Source organism: Vicugna pacos, chromosome 35 (assembly GCF_048564905.1).
Source record: "Vicugna pacos chromosome 35, VicPac4, whole genome shotgun sequence".
In the NCBI taxonomy this organism is placed as follows: domain Eukaryota; kingdom Metazoa; phylum Chordata; class Mammalia; order Artiodactyla; family Camelidae; genus Vicugna; species Vicugna pacos.
Window position 1 is genome coordinate 10,958,227 of NC_133021.1, and position 15,573 is coordinate 10,973,799.

The 15,573-nt window shown below is 44.1% G+C and overlaps 1 protein-coding gene across 1 annotated transcript in view; it reads left to right on the forward strand.

Annotated features, from left to right (window-relative positions):
* The first annotated feature begins 1,338 nt into the window (after positions 1–1,338).
* The window catches only part of FAM171A1 (family with sequence similarity 171 member A1), a 124,360-nt gene continuing 110,125 nt past the window's right edge, over positions 1,339–15,573 (forward strand). The window contains exon 1 of the mRNA XM_072955035.1: positions 1,339–1,646. Within this exon, the coding sequence (XP_072811136.1) occupies positions 1,550–1,646 (97 nt within the window). The 5' untranslated portion in view covers positions 1,339–1,549. The remainder of the gene's footprint in view (positions 1,647–15,573) is intronic.

The following is a 15,573-nucleotide window of genomic DNA, read 5'->3' on the forward strand; positions in this document are numbered from 1 at the left end:
AGGACTGATCTGGACTGTCATTCATCTCATATGCTCCCTCCCCTGGGAGGAGCTCTGATGTGGACCCCGGAATAACCCTAAGACTCTGAGGCTAGAAATCAGAAGGAGGTATCAGGTGGTCCCTAATTGTAGGTTTTCTCTTCCAGCTTCCTGACAACCTGCCACCCCGTGCAGGGGCACAACGTGCATTAACTGCAGCACTGGCCCTGAGGATGCCGATAACAACCACATGGGCTTCTTCTCCTGGTTTTACTGTACCTCACAAATGATTTGTCTATAATAAGCCAACTGGGCAAGTGCTATCCTTCTTTCTTTTTTTGGTGCAGTGCCTGCCATGCCTTAATGCCCAATTAATAAAATCACAGCAATAACCCTCTGCTGGAGTACTGGAGTGTTCTGGAGGCAGCACCAGGGCTCTGATGAGTCTGGTGTGGATTTCTTCAGAGCTGTCCTCAGGGTCCCTGCAGTGTTGGTGGGAGGCGCAGTAGAGAGAGTCAGGGGGACATGAGGGTTGTATGGAGAACGGCACACAGCAAGAGCCAATAAAAGAAGGGAAGTTGGGGTGGGGGCTGAGTAGGGTATCTCGGCTTAAAGGAAGCATAAGTTTTTGTAGAAAGCTTCTACCCTGGGGCCAGAAAGATCGTTTTATTCGAACCTTGGCTCTATCACGCACCGGTTAAGGGCCAAGGACAAATTCCTTACCCCTCCTTTTCCTGTATTCTGATCTGTGAATGGGATTCGCAGTACCTAATTCTGAGATCATGTATTATGAAGACAAAACTAAAGTGGAAGAAAGGACTTAGGGCCTCTTAAATGTAAATTTCCTCCTCACTTTAACCTTCTAGAAATACCCCAGCACAACTCAACCTAGAGATGTTCGCCTGTCAACACTCAGGCACTGAGGGCCACCTACAGTTGACGTGGGTTGAGGGACTCTGTCCCCGCTGACCTCTGACCTTGGGTGTCAAATCTCCCCTGGAGTTCATGGGTGGATTGGGACGTGAAGAGCTGCAGGGTGGTATTATCCTGTGGAAACCTTGTGGGGTCACACTGTGAGGCCCCGGTGCCACCCAGGACCCTCAGTCAATCAGTTGCAAGGCTACTGGCCTGAAAGGCAGGTGCTGTTATTCCAAAGCGGCGGGGAACCTAGGCTGCCAGCGATCTGGGTGCCAAGGTCGCTTTTCACCGCTCCCGGGAGGCCTGCGGGCCTCGGGGTGGACCCTCTCGGGTGGCCGCCAGACCGGCCGCCAGGCGGCACCACGGCGGGGTGGCTGGGCGGGCGGGCCGGGGGCGCGAAGGGGTTAAGGAGTCGGCGGAGGCGCGGCAGCAGCTCTCCCGGGAAACCCACCCGGGCGCGCGGAGGCGGGAGCCGCCGTGGGCTGCAGGGCCCGGTGCCGCGCCGGGCGGGGGCGCGGCCAATCGGGCGGCGGGCCCGGCGCGCGCGGAGCCAGGCGACATGGAGGGAGGCGCGGCGGCCGGCTGCCCCTGACGCGCGGCTCCGAGCCGGTGATCCGCCAGCCCGCGCCGCCCGGGGCCCTGCGGCGTGGAGATGAGCAGGTCGGCGGCGCTCCTGCTCTGCCTGCTGGGCTGCCACGTCTGGAAAGCGGTGACTAAGACGCTGCGGGAGCCCGGCGCCAGAGCCCAAGGTCCGTGCGCGGCGGCGGCGGGGCCCGGGCGGAGGGCTTTGTGTCGGCCGCGGGCCTGCGGCAGAGGCGGCGGCGGCGGCGGCGGCCGGGCTCCCGGGCCGCATTGTGTCGCCGCGGCGGCCGGAGTCCCCGCCGCCGCTGCCGCCGCCGGGCCTGCAGCCCCCGCGCCGCTCTCTTTTGGGGGCGGTGCCTTCCGGGGACGCGGAGATGCCCGGGCAGATGCACCCGGGAGGCCGTGGGCCGCTGGGGGTGCGGGTGGCATCAGCTGTTGCTGTCTTGGGTGGCTGATTTGGATGCATCCTAAGTTCCTTTATGCGCCACAGGGACATGAGGCTCCATCTCTTCTTTCGCCCGGGAGCGGCTGGCCCCGGGTCACCTCCGCCAGCTCCCCTTCCTCGGGGCTGGAGGTCCTCAAATGCTGATCGCGGAGGCTGCGCTCGGCCCTTTTGTTGCGTGACCGAGGGGGTGGCCGCCGCCCCTGGGGTGCCCCCTGCGCCCCTGGATCCAGAGGTCCGCGGCCGCTGCCCGCCTCCAGCCTGCTGCAGTTTGGGAAAGTTTCGAGGTTTGCTTCCCCTCCCTATCCGACGTCTTTTCCAGGCCTTAAGGGATTTGCCCGTGGGCCCAGGAATCATCCCTGTAAGAGGAGAAAGAATTGGAACTGGGAGGCCCTAATCAATTAAAAAAAAAATTATTTCCAGGGATGTATGTCGCCAGCTCATGCCTTTTGTCTATTCTTTGGCCTCTGCAAATCTGCTTGCCACCCCTGGAAGCAATGTGGTCGTCTCTGAGAATGGCCACGAGCCTTTTGTTTTTAAAATAAGAATGGATTTGGGCGGAAACCCGAGGCTTCCACTGCATGCGTTTGTGGGGTCTAAATTGAGTGCTTCTCTGGTGCCTGGCTTTTCCAAGGGTGAGTGAGGCCGCGGCAGATGAACATCTGGCATCCACCCAGGACACCGCTGCCACCCTCGCTGGGCCTCTCAGGTCTCCCGTGAAGGTTTCCTTGCAGCCTTGTAGATGCTTTCCGCCCCCAACCCCACTCCAGACACCTTGCCCGTGTCCTTTCCTCGAAGAAAGGTGTGTGTTCTGTGAAGTCTGCCCAGCGGACAGAATGCACAGCAGCCCTCCATCCCAGCTAGCTCCATTTTCTTTTTGGGACCCTGCTTTACCACACCTCCCCCACCCCCAACCTTTTCCTCATGCTAACCCTCTTCCCTTACAGCACATATTCTGAGTCCAGAGTGCGTGGGAGCAGAGAACCCTGAATCGATTTACACCTCTGATGTTGCCACAGGGAAGGGAGGTTCTACCCAAAGTCCACTGGGTTTACTTTGTTACCTGCTTGTTGAATTAAAGGTTTTCATATTCATCACTTGCTGTACCATTTGCTGGCATCTATTTTATGCGTTGCTTTTTCTATAGCTGTGATGGAATAGGACCCTTATGAGTTGTGCATAACTTTAGTAGTGTATTATGGAAGGGGGAACACTAATAAGGTACAGAAAGACTCACATATCTCTTCCATGTGGGAAATGAATGTTTAGGACATTAGATCATCAGTGTTGAATTGTAGCCTCTTTCATTAATACCCTACTGCTCTTTGAATCAGCGATTTTAATGAATATGATATTTGTGTTTCAACCAGGCCATTAATTCCAAAGTACAGATTGAATTTTTTGTTTTGCACTTGAAGAAGGAAAATGGAAATATTAAGTTCATGAACTTATAAAATAGGAGAAGGCCTGGCCTCAGTTGAAAAAAAAGTTATGAAAAAACCTAGTATGTTTAGATCAAAGGCCAACTTTTACAGAGACCTTGCTGCTAAAAATCAGATTAGGTAACTAAAATCTCAGAAGTGGAATGTTTGATGAAGTGAGAAATGGTCAACCTGTGAGCTGTTTATGCCATGGCTAAGAATAGGTTTTTACGTGGGTGTGGTAGGTTGGAATGGTGTATCAAGTATCTTGGACTATTTTCCCCCAGGATTATGTTCTTGATTGTGTAGAATGGCTTTGTAGAGAGTTGAGCCCAGGGCCTCTACCAGAACTGAGGGTCTTACTAACTGGTGTCTGGATTTTGAGTCGTATCATTTTTAAGAGAATGGACTCAATCCCACTGAGTTCAAATTGTCTTGACATTTATCTTGTAGCATAATTTTTATTTACTTTGTAAAATTTTATTTAATTTTTTTATTGAGGTATAATTGTTTTATGATATGTTAATTTCAGGTATACAACATGGTGATTCAAAATTTTTAATTTATACTCCATTTAAAGTTATTATAAAATATGGGGTATATTTCCTGTAGTATGCAATATACCCTTGTAGTTTAGTTATTGTATACATAGTAGTTTGTACCTGTTAAACTCCTATCCTTATCTTTCCCCTCCTCCCTGCCCTCTTCCCGTTGATAACCACTAGTTTGTTCTATCTGTGGGTCTGTTTCTATTTTGTTATATTCATTCATTTGTATTTTTCCACATAGAGTAACATAGTTTTTAAATTCATGTCTTCTCTGTGCTCTTGGATCACATACATAATGAAAACAAATGCTACCTCTGACTTTACTTTGCATTTTCCACAGCCGGTGGTAGATGGTCTTGCACAGGGTGGGTGCTCAGGTAGTGCTGAAAGAGTGAAGGTGTGAAGAGAAGCTAGTACATATACTATAGTGCACCATGAATGCATTTTAAGAAGCAAACTTCAATGGGTACCTTCCCCAAAAACTAATTGATAAGAGTTTTGTTTTTATTGTAGACTGTCACCTGAATCATACTTTGACCGTGCATTGGGCTCGCATAGATGTTGTGCACCAATGGAGTTTAGACAGAGTGAACTCAAATATACACATCACATTCCGTAGTAATCCAATTAGACCCCTGGGGCTAAGTGACACCTTTATTAAATGAATCTTTGTTGTGTCATCTGAGGAAACTAACCTGCAAAACTTCTTGACATCACTTTGCTTTTTATATATTCAAGATAAAATTTAAGATTTGGCTCTTCCCACTGTAGTTGCTTTGAATCAACCAAGGAATGTCAAAGACAACAGCTGTTACTATGAGGGTTGGCTTTGTTGATCATGAATTTGAACTAGCTCCAGCATGAGATTACATGTTTTTATTAAGTGTTTTCACCTAAGTTGTCCTAAAGTGTTTATAGTACCTTTTTTTTTCCCCTGGGAATTTTATCAGAACTGTTATTCAGATGAACCCACTAGTTCTGACTTTCTCCACCTCTTACACAACTGTGCACTGAGGCTGGCTTGATGGGGGTGGTGCTACTTGAAGAGCAGTAAGCTGTGCACATGTGCTCTGCAGAGATGTATTTTTGAACCCCAGCACTCCCTTTACGTGCTAAAAGAAAGGTCTGAGCTAGGTTAGGGGCTTCATGCTCAGAATGCTATTGTATGATCTTTACTATGCTGTTCATTGTCTAATGATAGTAAGGTATTTTGCAATGATGTACTAACTTTGTGGTCATCTCAGAAAAGTTACAATCTGTCTTAATGTTTGAGGTGAGTGGTTGGCCATCTCTCTTCTCTCCAGAGATCTATTCTTGGCCATACTCAAATTTCGGCTATTGGGACATCATGATCAATTGAAAGACCATGAAGGGATGTAAACTACCAGGAGGGTCATCCAACAAGTGTAATATATGCTGACATTATATTATAAGCATAACATCTAATTAAAACTCAAGGGCTCACATCCTGAGAAACTACCGGACTTGAACTTGCTGAGATCTCTGGGCTTCATTGCAAGCCAGGTATGGAGCTCTATGCAGAAGCAATGGCACTGTCTAGGGAGTTTTTGGCAAAGTCTTTGAAGTGACTTTATAAATTAATTTTTTATCCTATTTGTATTTGTCCAACAGTGCGTTATAACTTATAGCATATTAGCTTAAAAATCTAACCAAAAGAAAGAAAATATTGCATGGATTTCTGAACTAATAGCTTGCAAATGAAAGTACTTTCCAAGTTTTAATCAAGACTTAGTTTTGAACAAATTAGTGATATCTCTGTAAATCTGATAATCTTTATTATTGTTAAATACTAATTTAGTAATTTTAGTAAATGCTAGTTACTAAAAAAAGTACATGAAGCTAAGTTGGACAGATAACAGACATGTATAATACTGCATATTGAAGGAAGAATTGGATGTAAAAATATTTCAGAAACCTAGTTGGAAGAATTTGTCCTGTGATAACACATAGACTTCAATAATGCTATTATAGCTTAATCAAATTGTAGAGAAATATTGTAAACAAGTTAATTTTCAGTTGATTTCACCAAATATGGCTTCAGGACTTTTAACGACCACAGTCCTGGCTAAATTATTCAGTTATAGCATCCATGGAAGTGATATATATTTTAAATGAATTTTTAAATTAAGCTTCAGCACCCCAAATAGACCAATTAAGTGCATGAAGTAATTGTTCTTAAAGAAATTTTAGTGTGATGCAATAGTTTGCCCTAAATTCAGAAAAACCATTACTTTTGTAAAGTCAAACTTGTAAGTAGGCAACATTTGAGGTAATTAACCACTTTAGAAAGGGTTTCATAATAAGTTCCCTTAAAATCAACAGTTCAATCCACATATTGAAGATGATTCTACCTTCCTCTGATCAAGCCTCTGTTTGAAATGATCTGCTGGCTCCTCCTCCTCTCAGATTAAAGTGAGTCTGCAAACATTTGCTCTTTTTTCTTTCATTTACCACTTACAGAATCTCTTAATCCATAGTGATGCCAGTAATTAAACCCTATTATGTGGATAACTCCAACGTTTCTCTCTCTTGCCTTGACCTGGTGTCCAGCTCCGTTTCTTTATATACAACAAGCTACTAGACATCTCCATTCAGTGCGGTGAGTTTACTTCAAACTCCTGATCTTCCAGTCTCCTCCAGTCCAGCATACCTTAAATTTTCTATTCACTGGACTCAAACCTGGCTGTCCCCTTAGATCCTTTCTCTCTCTTATAATTCATACAGTCACTGATCATAGGGGTGCATTTCTGTAACACATCTATATAGATTTTTTTAGATGGGTGGATATGTTCATATAGTATCAGAAGGATCTTCAAGGTCAAGTTTATCCTTCTTGTTCTGGAGATGAGGAAACCCAGGTCGAAAGAAGTGAGGTGACCTCAGATAATGGTGTTCTCTAGCCACACAGACCCTGTGGAAGGTCGAGTCATGGCCCTCAAAGATGTCTATGACCTGATCCCTGGAACCGGTGAATATGATAGTACTTTACATGGCAAGGGAGACTTTGCAGAGCTAATTAAGTTAAGGATCTCCAGATGGAAATATTATCCTGGATTATCCTTAGAAGAGGGAGGCAGGAAGATCCGAGTCAGAGGAGATGTGACAACAGAAACAGAGGGTCAGAATCAAAGAGACGATGAAGATATCTCACTGAAGGCTGTGAAGACGGAAGAAGGGCCACATGCCAAGGAACGCAGGTGGCCTCTGGAAGCTGGAAAGGGCAAGGAAATGGATTCTCCCCTAGGGCTTCCAGAAGGAATGCTGCCTGGCTGACATCTTCACATTAGCCCAATGATGCTATTCTGGGGCTTCTGACCTCCAGAACTGTACGATGGTAAATTTGTGTTGTTTTAAGCCACTGAGTTGTAGTCCTTCACTTAGTGGCAATAGGAAACTAATACAGATACTAGCCCCCAAGGACTGTGAGAGGAGATGCACCCATACAGCCAGGGACATGTTACAGCGTGGACCACTTTGGGAGACCAAGATGCTGAAGATAACATTCAGAGAAGTGCATGAAGTTTTTGCATCTAACAGAATTCTGCCAAATTGGTACCATGTTGGGGATCCTCAGGGAACACCTTAAGGACCTCCCCACCACCACCAAAATAACTTTTTTTTCCAGAGGTGCTCAGTGGGCTGTGACGTGTAAGCAAGTTGCATCAAATCATCTGTGTTCCTTCTAGAGTTGGGATTATTCACACCTGCACAGAGAATAGAGAGCCTCTTTTAGAAATCTGGCTTGCTTTTAAACTTGGCTCTAATCTTTGTTGAAACATACCTATTGGTAACTAAATGAGATAAAAGAAAGTTATGATTTTGTTAGCCCCGGATGCCTTTCATATAATAAAGCAATACAGGACCCCACCCCCAAATTGAAATGGCCTCCCAGGTGTGTCTCAGAGGCCCAGCACATCTCCTTGGTATTTCTCTGCCTGTCTCAAGGCAAATGAGCCCTGCCACCTCTGGGGCCTGGAACCATGGGAACAATTAAAGACACCCCCATGCAAGAGTTGGGCAGAGCAGTGTGGAAACAACTGGATAGTCCTTGACATGGCCCCAGTGAGGAAACATAGGAATTTTAGTGAGACTGCATGGTCTCGGGCAGTTTCTGTTTCACCAGGAAAAGATTAAAGACTATTGTAGCTCAGAGAGGGGAGCCACGTGGCATCCAGGCAGGAGCCAGAGCAGCAGCTGCAGGGGTCACTAGTGATTTGGTGGAGTGGCCTGGGGTTCCAACCTCACAGGCCAGGAGAGGGGGAAAGATAATGAAGTGTTTTCTCCTGAGGAATCAACTCAAGACAGAAGCTTGAACCTTCTCAATTTCAGGGCTTTGGCCTAAAGAACAATAAATATTGGAAAAAGGGAGAGAATGACTCAGTTATGCCAAGGCCAAAGACGTTGCCTTAGGTGGAGTTATCAGTCTTTCCTTCCCTCCCACCTCATGAACATCCATGCATTCCTTCCTCTTCAGTTTCCCTTCCTGGCCTCCCTGTGCCCCCACAGATCCTTGTGGACAGCAGCATGTCTTCCTCTCTCTCTGTTTTTGTCTGTCCTTTCAACCCAGGCTCTCTCCACATGGCTCTTTTCCAACACCATTTAAGTCATGTTTCTCTGCTGCAGAAAAACATTGACAATTTTCCTGTTACCCAAAGTATGAAGGCTAAATTATGAAGTCTGGTCTTGACAGCCTTTCTGTCTTTCCTCACATGCCTGTTCCAACTTTCTCTCCTGTTATTTGCTGGATGGAATTATCCCTTCCAGCTAAAGTGTTCCATTCATTGTCCCCTGGGTGCTGGTGGCGCAGCCTCAGTTCCCTGCACCCGCAGTTGTGCCCCTCGTTTCTGTACTTAAAATCCTGAAGGTTGAGCGCCTGCTGTAGGAAGGCAGTACACTAAACACTTAGTAGATGAAAGAGGGTGGTGTAGAGGGGCCGGTGTACTTTGGGTAAGCTTGATTATCAAGGGGTCCTTACCCTCTTGTATTTTACAATCCAATTGGAGAAGAAATGGAAAAATCAATTAAGGGCATCACCAAGATACTTTTATGTAATTAGGCAAGAGTCTCTTGAGTAAGATGAAACTCATTAATGCTTGCATGACTAAGACCCAGCTATAAGTTGTCTACGATGTTTATTTCTAGGTATTTCAAGGGTCTGTCCACAGTAAGCCACAGGAAGTTGTATTTCAGAGAGCATAAGCACACAGAACATCGCTTAATGCTCCTAAAAGATCTGTTGAGTAAGAGACATCCTTTTGGTGATCAAATATTTAATCAGCAACAGCAGTGATTAGACAATATTGGTACTGTGATGATTTCCAGTATCAGTTGAAGCTCTGAATAATAATTGCAGGTAAACAGGTAAAAAACAGGTAAAACTCATATTACTTACATTGAATGGGGAGATAAGGTGATCAAATATGGATTTCATACAGTCAAATATTTCAAAACTTAATTTTATATAAAACATAGACACATACTCAAATATGAGAACCAGCGAGGTCTTTGGGGATTGTGGGAAGTAGCAAATGTCATAGGAAAAGCTGGCTTAGGAGAAGTGAACTTGGAAATGAGTCTTGAGTTTACAAAAGATTTGTTTTGTTTTGTTTTGTTTTGTTCTGAGCTATACCCAACAGGAATAGAGAAGCATGATTTTAATAAGAGAAGATAACCAGGTCCAAGTCCAGTCTCATTTGCCTAGATTTACTTTTTTGAGCTGAGGATTTGCATAGAAGAATTGTTGAATTCGTATTGAAGGGAAGATTTTCAGTGTAATTTCTACAGGGCTGAACTGAAGGCACTGAAACGCTGATGAAAGTTACCCTCAACCCATAAGGTGGGTTATGTTAGGAAGACGTCTGACTTCAAACCAGCCATTAGCACAGCCTCCGTGGGTGACTTTATACCAGTAGTAGCTGAGTGTGGTTGTGGTTGCTTCCTTTGCACCACAATTAGCACTTAGATCTCTCCTCTCAAAGAGAAGGCTCAGTCAGAAGCATTTTCTAATGGAAACCCATCTTCCCAGAGAGAATTAAAGCATATGTAACTTGGGTCTTAATATTTTGTTGTTAACAACACTTTGTTTATTTGCTTATTCTTAATTTGTTTGATTATTTATAATGTATAGTTGATTTTAATATTTTATTAATGACTTGGATGAGTACGTTGCAGGGACATTGATCATATGTTCTTATGAAATAAAGCTGAGAAGGATGTGTCTTAGACCATTTAAGCTGCTGTCAAAGAAAGCAACAGACCAGGTGGCTTATAAACAGCAGAAATTTATCTCTCTCAGTTTGGGAAGCTGGGAAATTCAAGATCAAGGTGCTGGCAGATGCGGTGTCTGGTGAGAGCCCACTTCTGGTTTGTAGATGTCTGTCTTTTTGCTGTATCCTCACTTAGCAGAACGGGTGAGGGAACTCTCTGGGGTCTCTTCTTAATAAGGACACTAACCCCATTCATGAGGTCTTTAGCCTCATGACCTAATCACCTCCCAAAGGCCCCATCTTCAGATACCATCTCACTAAAGATTAGGTTTCAACATATGAATTTTGGGGGGACACGGACATCAGTCTACAGCAAGGGGCTTGCAAGATTTAAATTAAAAACAAAAACCAAAAACCTCTCCCAAGGCAGTAACTGTGGGGTAAAGATAACAAAATTGTAGAGTAGAAAGGAAGTTACATATGTATTTTTTTAGCCAGTGGGGAAAAGACTTAGATCTTTTAGGTGTCTGTAAGATTAATCAAGTAAAAAGTGAGTAGAAGGTATGACTTAGTTACCAAAACTTCCAGGGTGATCTTGAGCTGCTTTGAATTTGTGGTTTCAAGTAGGCAGATTGGGACATAAACCTCCTTTGTCATGTGTTGGTATGACCACACTTGGAGGATTGTATTTGGTCCTAGATGCTAGATTTAAGATTGCTGTTGACCCTCCTGAACACATTCCAAGGAAAGCTTGAAATTGAGTCGGTTGGCTTCATGTGCTGCTGTTTCCATATCATCTGGTCATCCATTGATGATGTTAGCAAGCGCTGGGCTGGACCAGAGGCCCCTGCATCCACACAACCCTCTGACACAGCCGCATCCCAGTTGGTCATCACAGGCTCAGCCCCAGAATAGCTGAACTGAGTTCATCAGATGGAGGAACTCCAGACGTTTATTGTTGTTCTTGAAAACAGGGCAGCTGCATGGGTAGCCTCAAGGTCTTATTTGAGAAAGATGGTCTGGTCCCAGAGAATGTTTGGTCTAAACAAAAAAAGGCACCCGAAGGTGTGTTGGGAAACCTCAAGTATCTTAAGATCAACTGCGTTCATTTTCTATGGCTGTCTTCACAGATTACCCCAAGTCAATGACTTGAAGCAATGTCCTTATTGTCCACAGTTTCCAGGGGTGGGAGGTTTGGGCACAGCACAGCTCAGCGAAGTCTCTGCTTGGGGCACCACATGGCCAGAATCAAAGCATTGGCGGGATTGTGTTCCTTCTTGTAGGCTCCTGGGTAGAACTCACTCCCAAACTCGCTCAAACTGTTGTCAGAATTCAGTTCCTCACCGATAGAGGACCGAGGTCCGTTTCTCTGCTGGCTGCCAGTCTGGAACCTTACTTCACTCCTTAAGGCCACCTGTTTTCTTTGTCACCTTGTCCCTTCCACTGCCAGACTGGCAGCTGCATGAGGAGACCTTCCCACATGTCATCGCTCTCTGATTTGCCCTTCTGCCCTCTCTGACCACAGCCAGAGGACGTTCTCTGCTCTGAAGGGCTCATGTGATTAGACTGGGTCAACCAGGTAATCCAGGACAGGCTCCCTGTCTCCAAGTGCATAGCCTTCATTACCTCTGCAGTTCTTCTTGCCGTTCAGTGTAACATATTCGCAGGTTCCAAGTTGAGGGGCATGGACATCTTTGGGGATTGCATCCTGCTGGCCTACAGCCATAGTGTAAAGATGGGTCGTGCCATCAGCAGTGGACAGAGGGTTTCAGGAGGCAGATTTCCCTGCCACTGGAGACATTACGAAGAGCAGGGAGGAAGACCACGGAGGGTGTTCTTTCCAAGAGTCTCAGGAAGGGTTGTTGGATGAGTCACTTCTCTGTCCCTTCCTGCCCTGAGATTTTAGAACTCTGCTGACCAAACTCTAAACTTTAGGGATTAAACTTTTAACTCTGGAGGCATACGTGAAGAAAACCTCAGGCAGCTTATACAATACCAAATTCTATATTTATAGTGGTCCTGAGTATTGGTATTTTGACCCTGAGAACCTGGAAGTGAAGTTTATTTCGATAACTACAGCTTACTGAATTATTTGAATGGTAAATATGTGCAATATCTCTCTTATACTTAATGTTAAGTCAGTGTAATGGTGACAGGCACTCTCAGCTTCACTCAGACATGAAAAGTAATCAGAGTGATTAGCTAACATGTTTTGAGTGATTGTTGCAATGCCAGGCGCAATGCTGAGTACCTGGTGGATTATCCTAATATAATCTTCATATCAATCTTGCAGGCTACAAATATCAGTCTCATTTTATAGAAGGAGAATATGAAGCACAAAGAAATTAAACCTTTTGCCCAAAGTCACACAGTATGTGACAGAGTCCACCGTGTGACACCAGACAGCCTGGCCTTCACCCTCAGACTGGGCTGCTTTCTGACTTGGAGGTTTAAATTAAAACTGCACACAATTGGGATCCTCGTGGCATTTTACTGGTACAAATAAGGGTCTCTGAATGGACCTGTTCGTTTTTATGATGAAAGACAAAAATATCTGCTGTGTGGTCCCTGTTGGCCTGGGAGCCATGGAAAGCCACCCTGAACAGTTACTTTGGAGCATCTCCTAAGAGCAGAGCCCTGTGTGTTAACGTTGTGTGGGATGCAGATGTGTGGAAGCGATAAGGAACCCTCACCAGTCACTCTCATGAGCTCCTGACCGAGGTCGAGTCGAGTGGGGTGGGACTTGGGGTTACACCCAGCTGGGCCTGGGGGAGTCTTCTGGCTTGTGTTTGAAGCCCATTCATATTTGGCAGACTATTTATATAACAAGAGAAGCTTGTTAGAACCCAGCGATTGGAGAGTCAGAGGTAGGGAAGGATGTAGTTATTTGCAAGACAGGCCTTCGAGTATGTTTGAATGGTAAAGATGCCCTTGTTCTCCTTGAGCATCAAGTAAGGGCTTTATTCACTCCAAAGGAGGTGTGAAATATAATACTTATTTGATATTTGAACCTACTTGAAAAAGTTTAATCTTTTTCACTCTTTAAAAAAAAGCTCCTTAGTTCCTCTTTCTTTGTATGATGATCGTGAAAATAAATTTTTAAATGATGCCATTATGGGACTTTAATAGATTTTTCCAACTTTTTCACCAAAATGTTTGGCCATTAAAAAAACTGAAACAAATATATGTGTGTATGTGCGTGACTGGGACATTGTGCTGTACACCAGAAATTGACACGTTGTAACTGACTGTACTTCAATAATTTTTTTTTAATTGGAAGAATTTTACAGTGAATACCCCATACTCACTATTTAGATTCTACAATTAATATTTTACTCTGCTCACTTTGTTATTTATCTACCAACTCATTTATCCTTTTGTCCATCCATTAATCAGTCCATCTGATTTTTAAATGAATTTTAAAGCATATGTCAGATATCAGTGCCCTTGCTTCCATATACTGTGGCATGCATATTATTAATTATTCAATATTTGTTTGATTTTTTTCTCATAGGATAATTTACATACAAGGAAATACCCAAATCTCAAGTGCTGATGTATGCATTTACCTGTGCAATCCTGAATCCCATTATGATACAGGCTGTCATTTCAGAAAGGTCCCTCATGCCCCTCTCAGTAAATCCCTGCTCCTACCCCTTAGGGGAAACCACTGTTCTCATTTTTCCACTACAGATTCCATTCTTGCCTGTTCTAGAACTTCCTATAAATGGAGTCATACAGTATGTACCCTGGCTTCTTTTGTTCACCATAATTTTCCTGTGTGATCCATCCATTTGTCACATGTACCAATGGATTGCTTATTCTTATTGCTGAATAGTAGTCCACTGGAGGAGTATTCTACAGTGTGTTCATCCATTCTCCTATTGATAAACACACAATTTGTTTCTGGTTTGGGGCTATTGTAAACAAAGTTGCTGTGAATATTTTAATATGTTGTTCTGTAAACATATGTTTTCATGTCTTCATTGCTCTTGGGAAAATATCTAGGAGCAGAATTCCTGGGTTATGGTGTTGGTGAGTATTTATTTTCATAAGGTTCTGCTAGACCTCCTTCCAGGTAGAAGTTGTAAGAGTCAATACACTCCAACAAGTGCCAGGATCTCTTAATGACTAAGCAGCTCCTAGAAGTTACTTGGGATACTTAGTTAACCCTGTTGAGTTATTCATGTATTGATTCAATTCCTCAAAGTATTCTAGCAGACTTTTCTTAAAGTTAATAAAGTATTAAGCATATCTATTCACAGTAGTCAGAAATTTTGAATTAGAGTCGAGCACTCCAAGAAATGATCTACTGTAAAAAGTGAAATTCCTTGAGATTGAAAAAGCTTCCCTAAAGACTGGGTATATCATTTGGAAATGGAGACCAGATACAATTGTTTCTTTATTTCCTCTGCTTGTGCCATTAACCTCTAGAAATATACATTTAGCATTTCAGACGCATGTGCGTGTCCACATGCAGATTTCATGGAACTGAGCTGTTCCATAGATCTACGTATGGGATGGGGGATGAAGTGGGTGTTTGAGTCAGGTCCTCTTTTTTTCAGTTCTGTTTCTTCCCTCATGTAGCCTTTCCTAACTTTCAGTCTAGTTCAGAACTGCCTGATATTTTTAAGAAACTGTATCCATGCAAGGAGCAGTGGCACCTGTGTGTGGTTTCCCTGCTGTGTGTGCAGTTGCCCTTTTAGCAGAGGTACTCTCTCCAATCTGTTGCCTGGCTTCTTTGGACTTCTACCAGACGGACAGATTTAGTGGCTTAAATAGCCTTTCTGCTGTTTGCATGAGAGATTTTGTAAAAGGAGAGGATTTTTTTCTGAACTTAAAACATTTTCTTGCTTTGATGCTCTTGAGATAGGATTGTTCAGTCTGACTCTTGAATGTGGGCCCCCAGAGCCCTGCATTTGTTGGGTATTTAATGTGGTAGAAACTCATTCTCTGGAAACTGCTGGTCACTCTATTACCGTGTCGATATTTTTTTGACACTGAGAAAATCTGTGGCTATTCTGAGTTAGGAAAACAGAACCTCATTCGAGCCATGTAAGTCTGTTATTCCAAATATTGTAATACAAAAGGGCAGTGCTTCTTGAGAATGGAATGAAAGAAGTTCCTTGTGTTTAGTGTCATTTGATTATTTAAAATATTCCTGCCTAATCAGAGGTTGAAGGTGATTGGTTTTTAGATGCCTCTTTAGAACAAGGTTTGTTGTTTTGTTTTTTTTTTTTTTCAACTTTTTTGCAGGGCTGATAGATTTCTTTCTTTGTCACCTGCCATCTGCTGGACATGTTTTTGAGTGTGGTAAAGCATATGGTAAAGGGATGGAGAAGTTAATGCATTCAACTGGTGAGGGTGGAGGGCACAGTGTCTGCAGTCTGGTCAAGTTTGCAGCCCACCTGCTGGAGCACAGGGAGCCCTTGTAAAATGTGGCTTTGCTTTCCAGG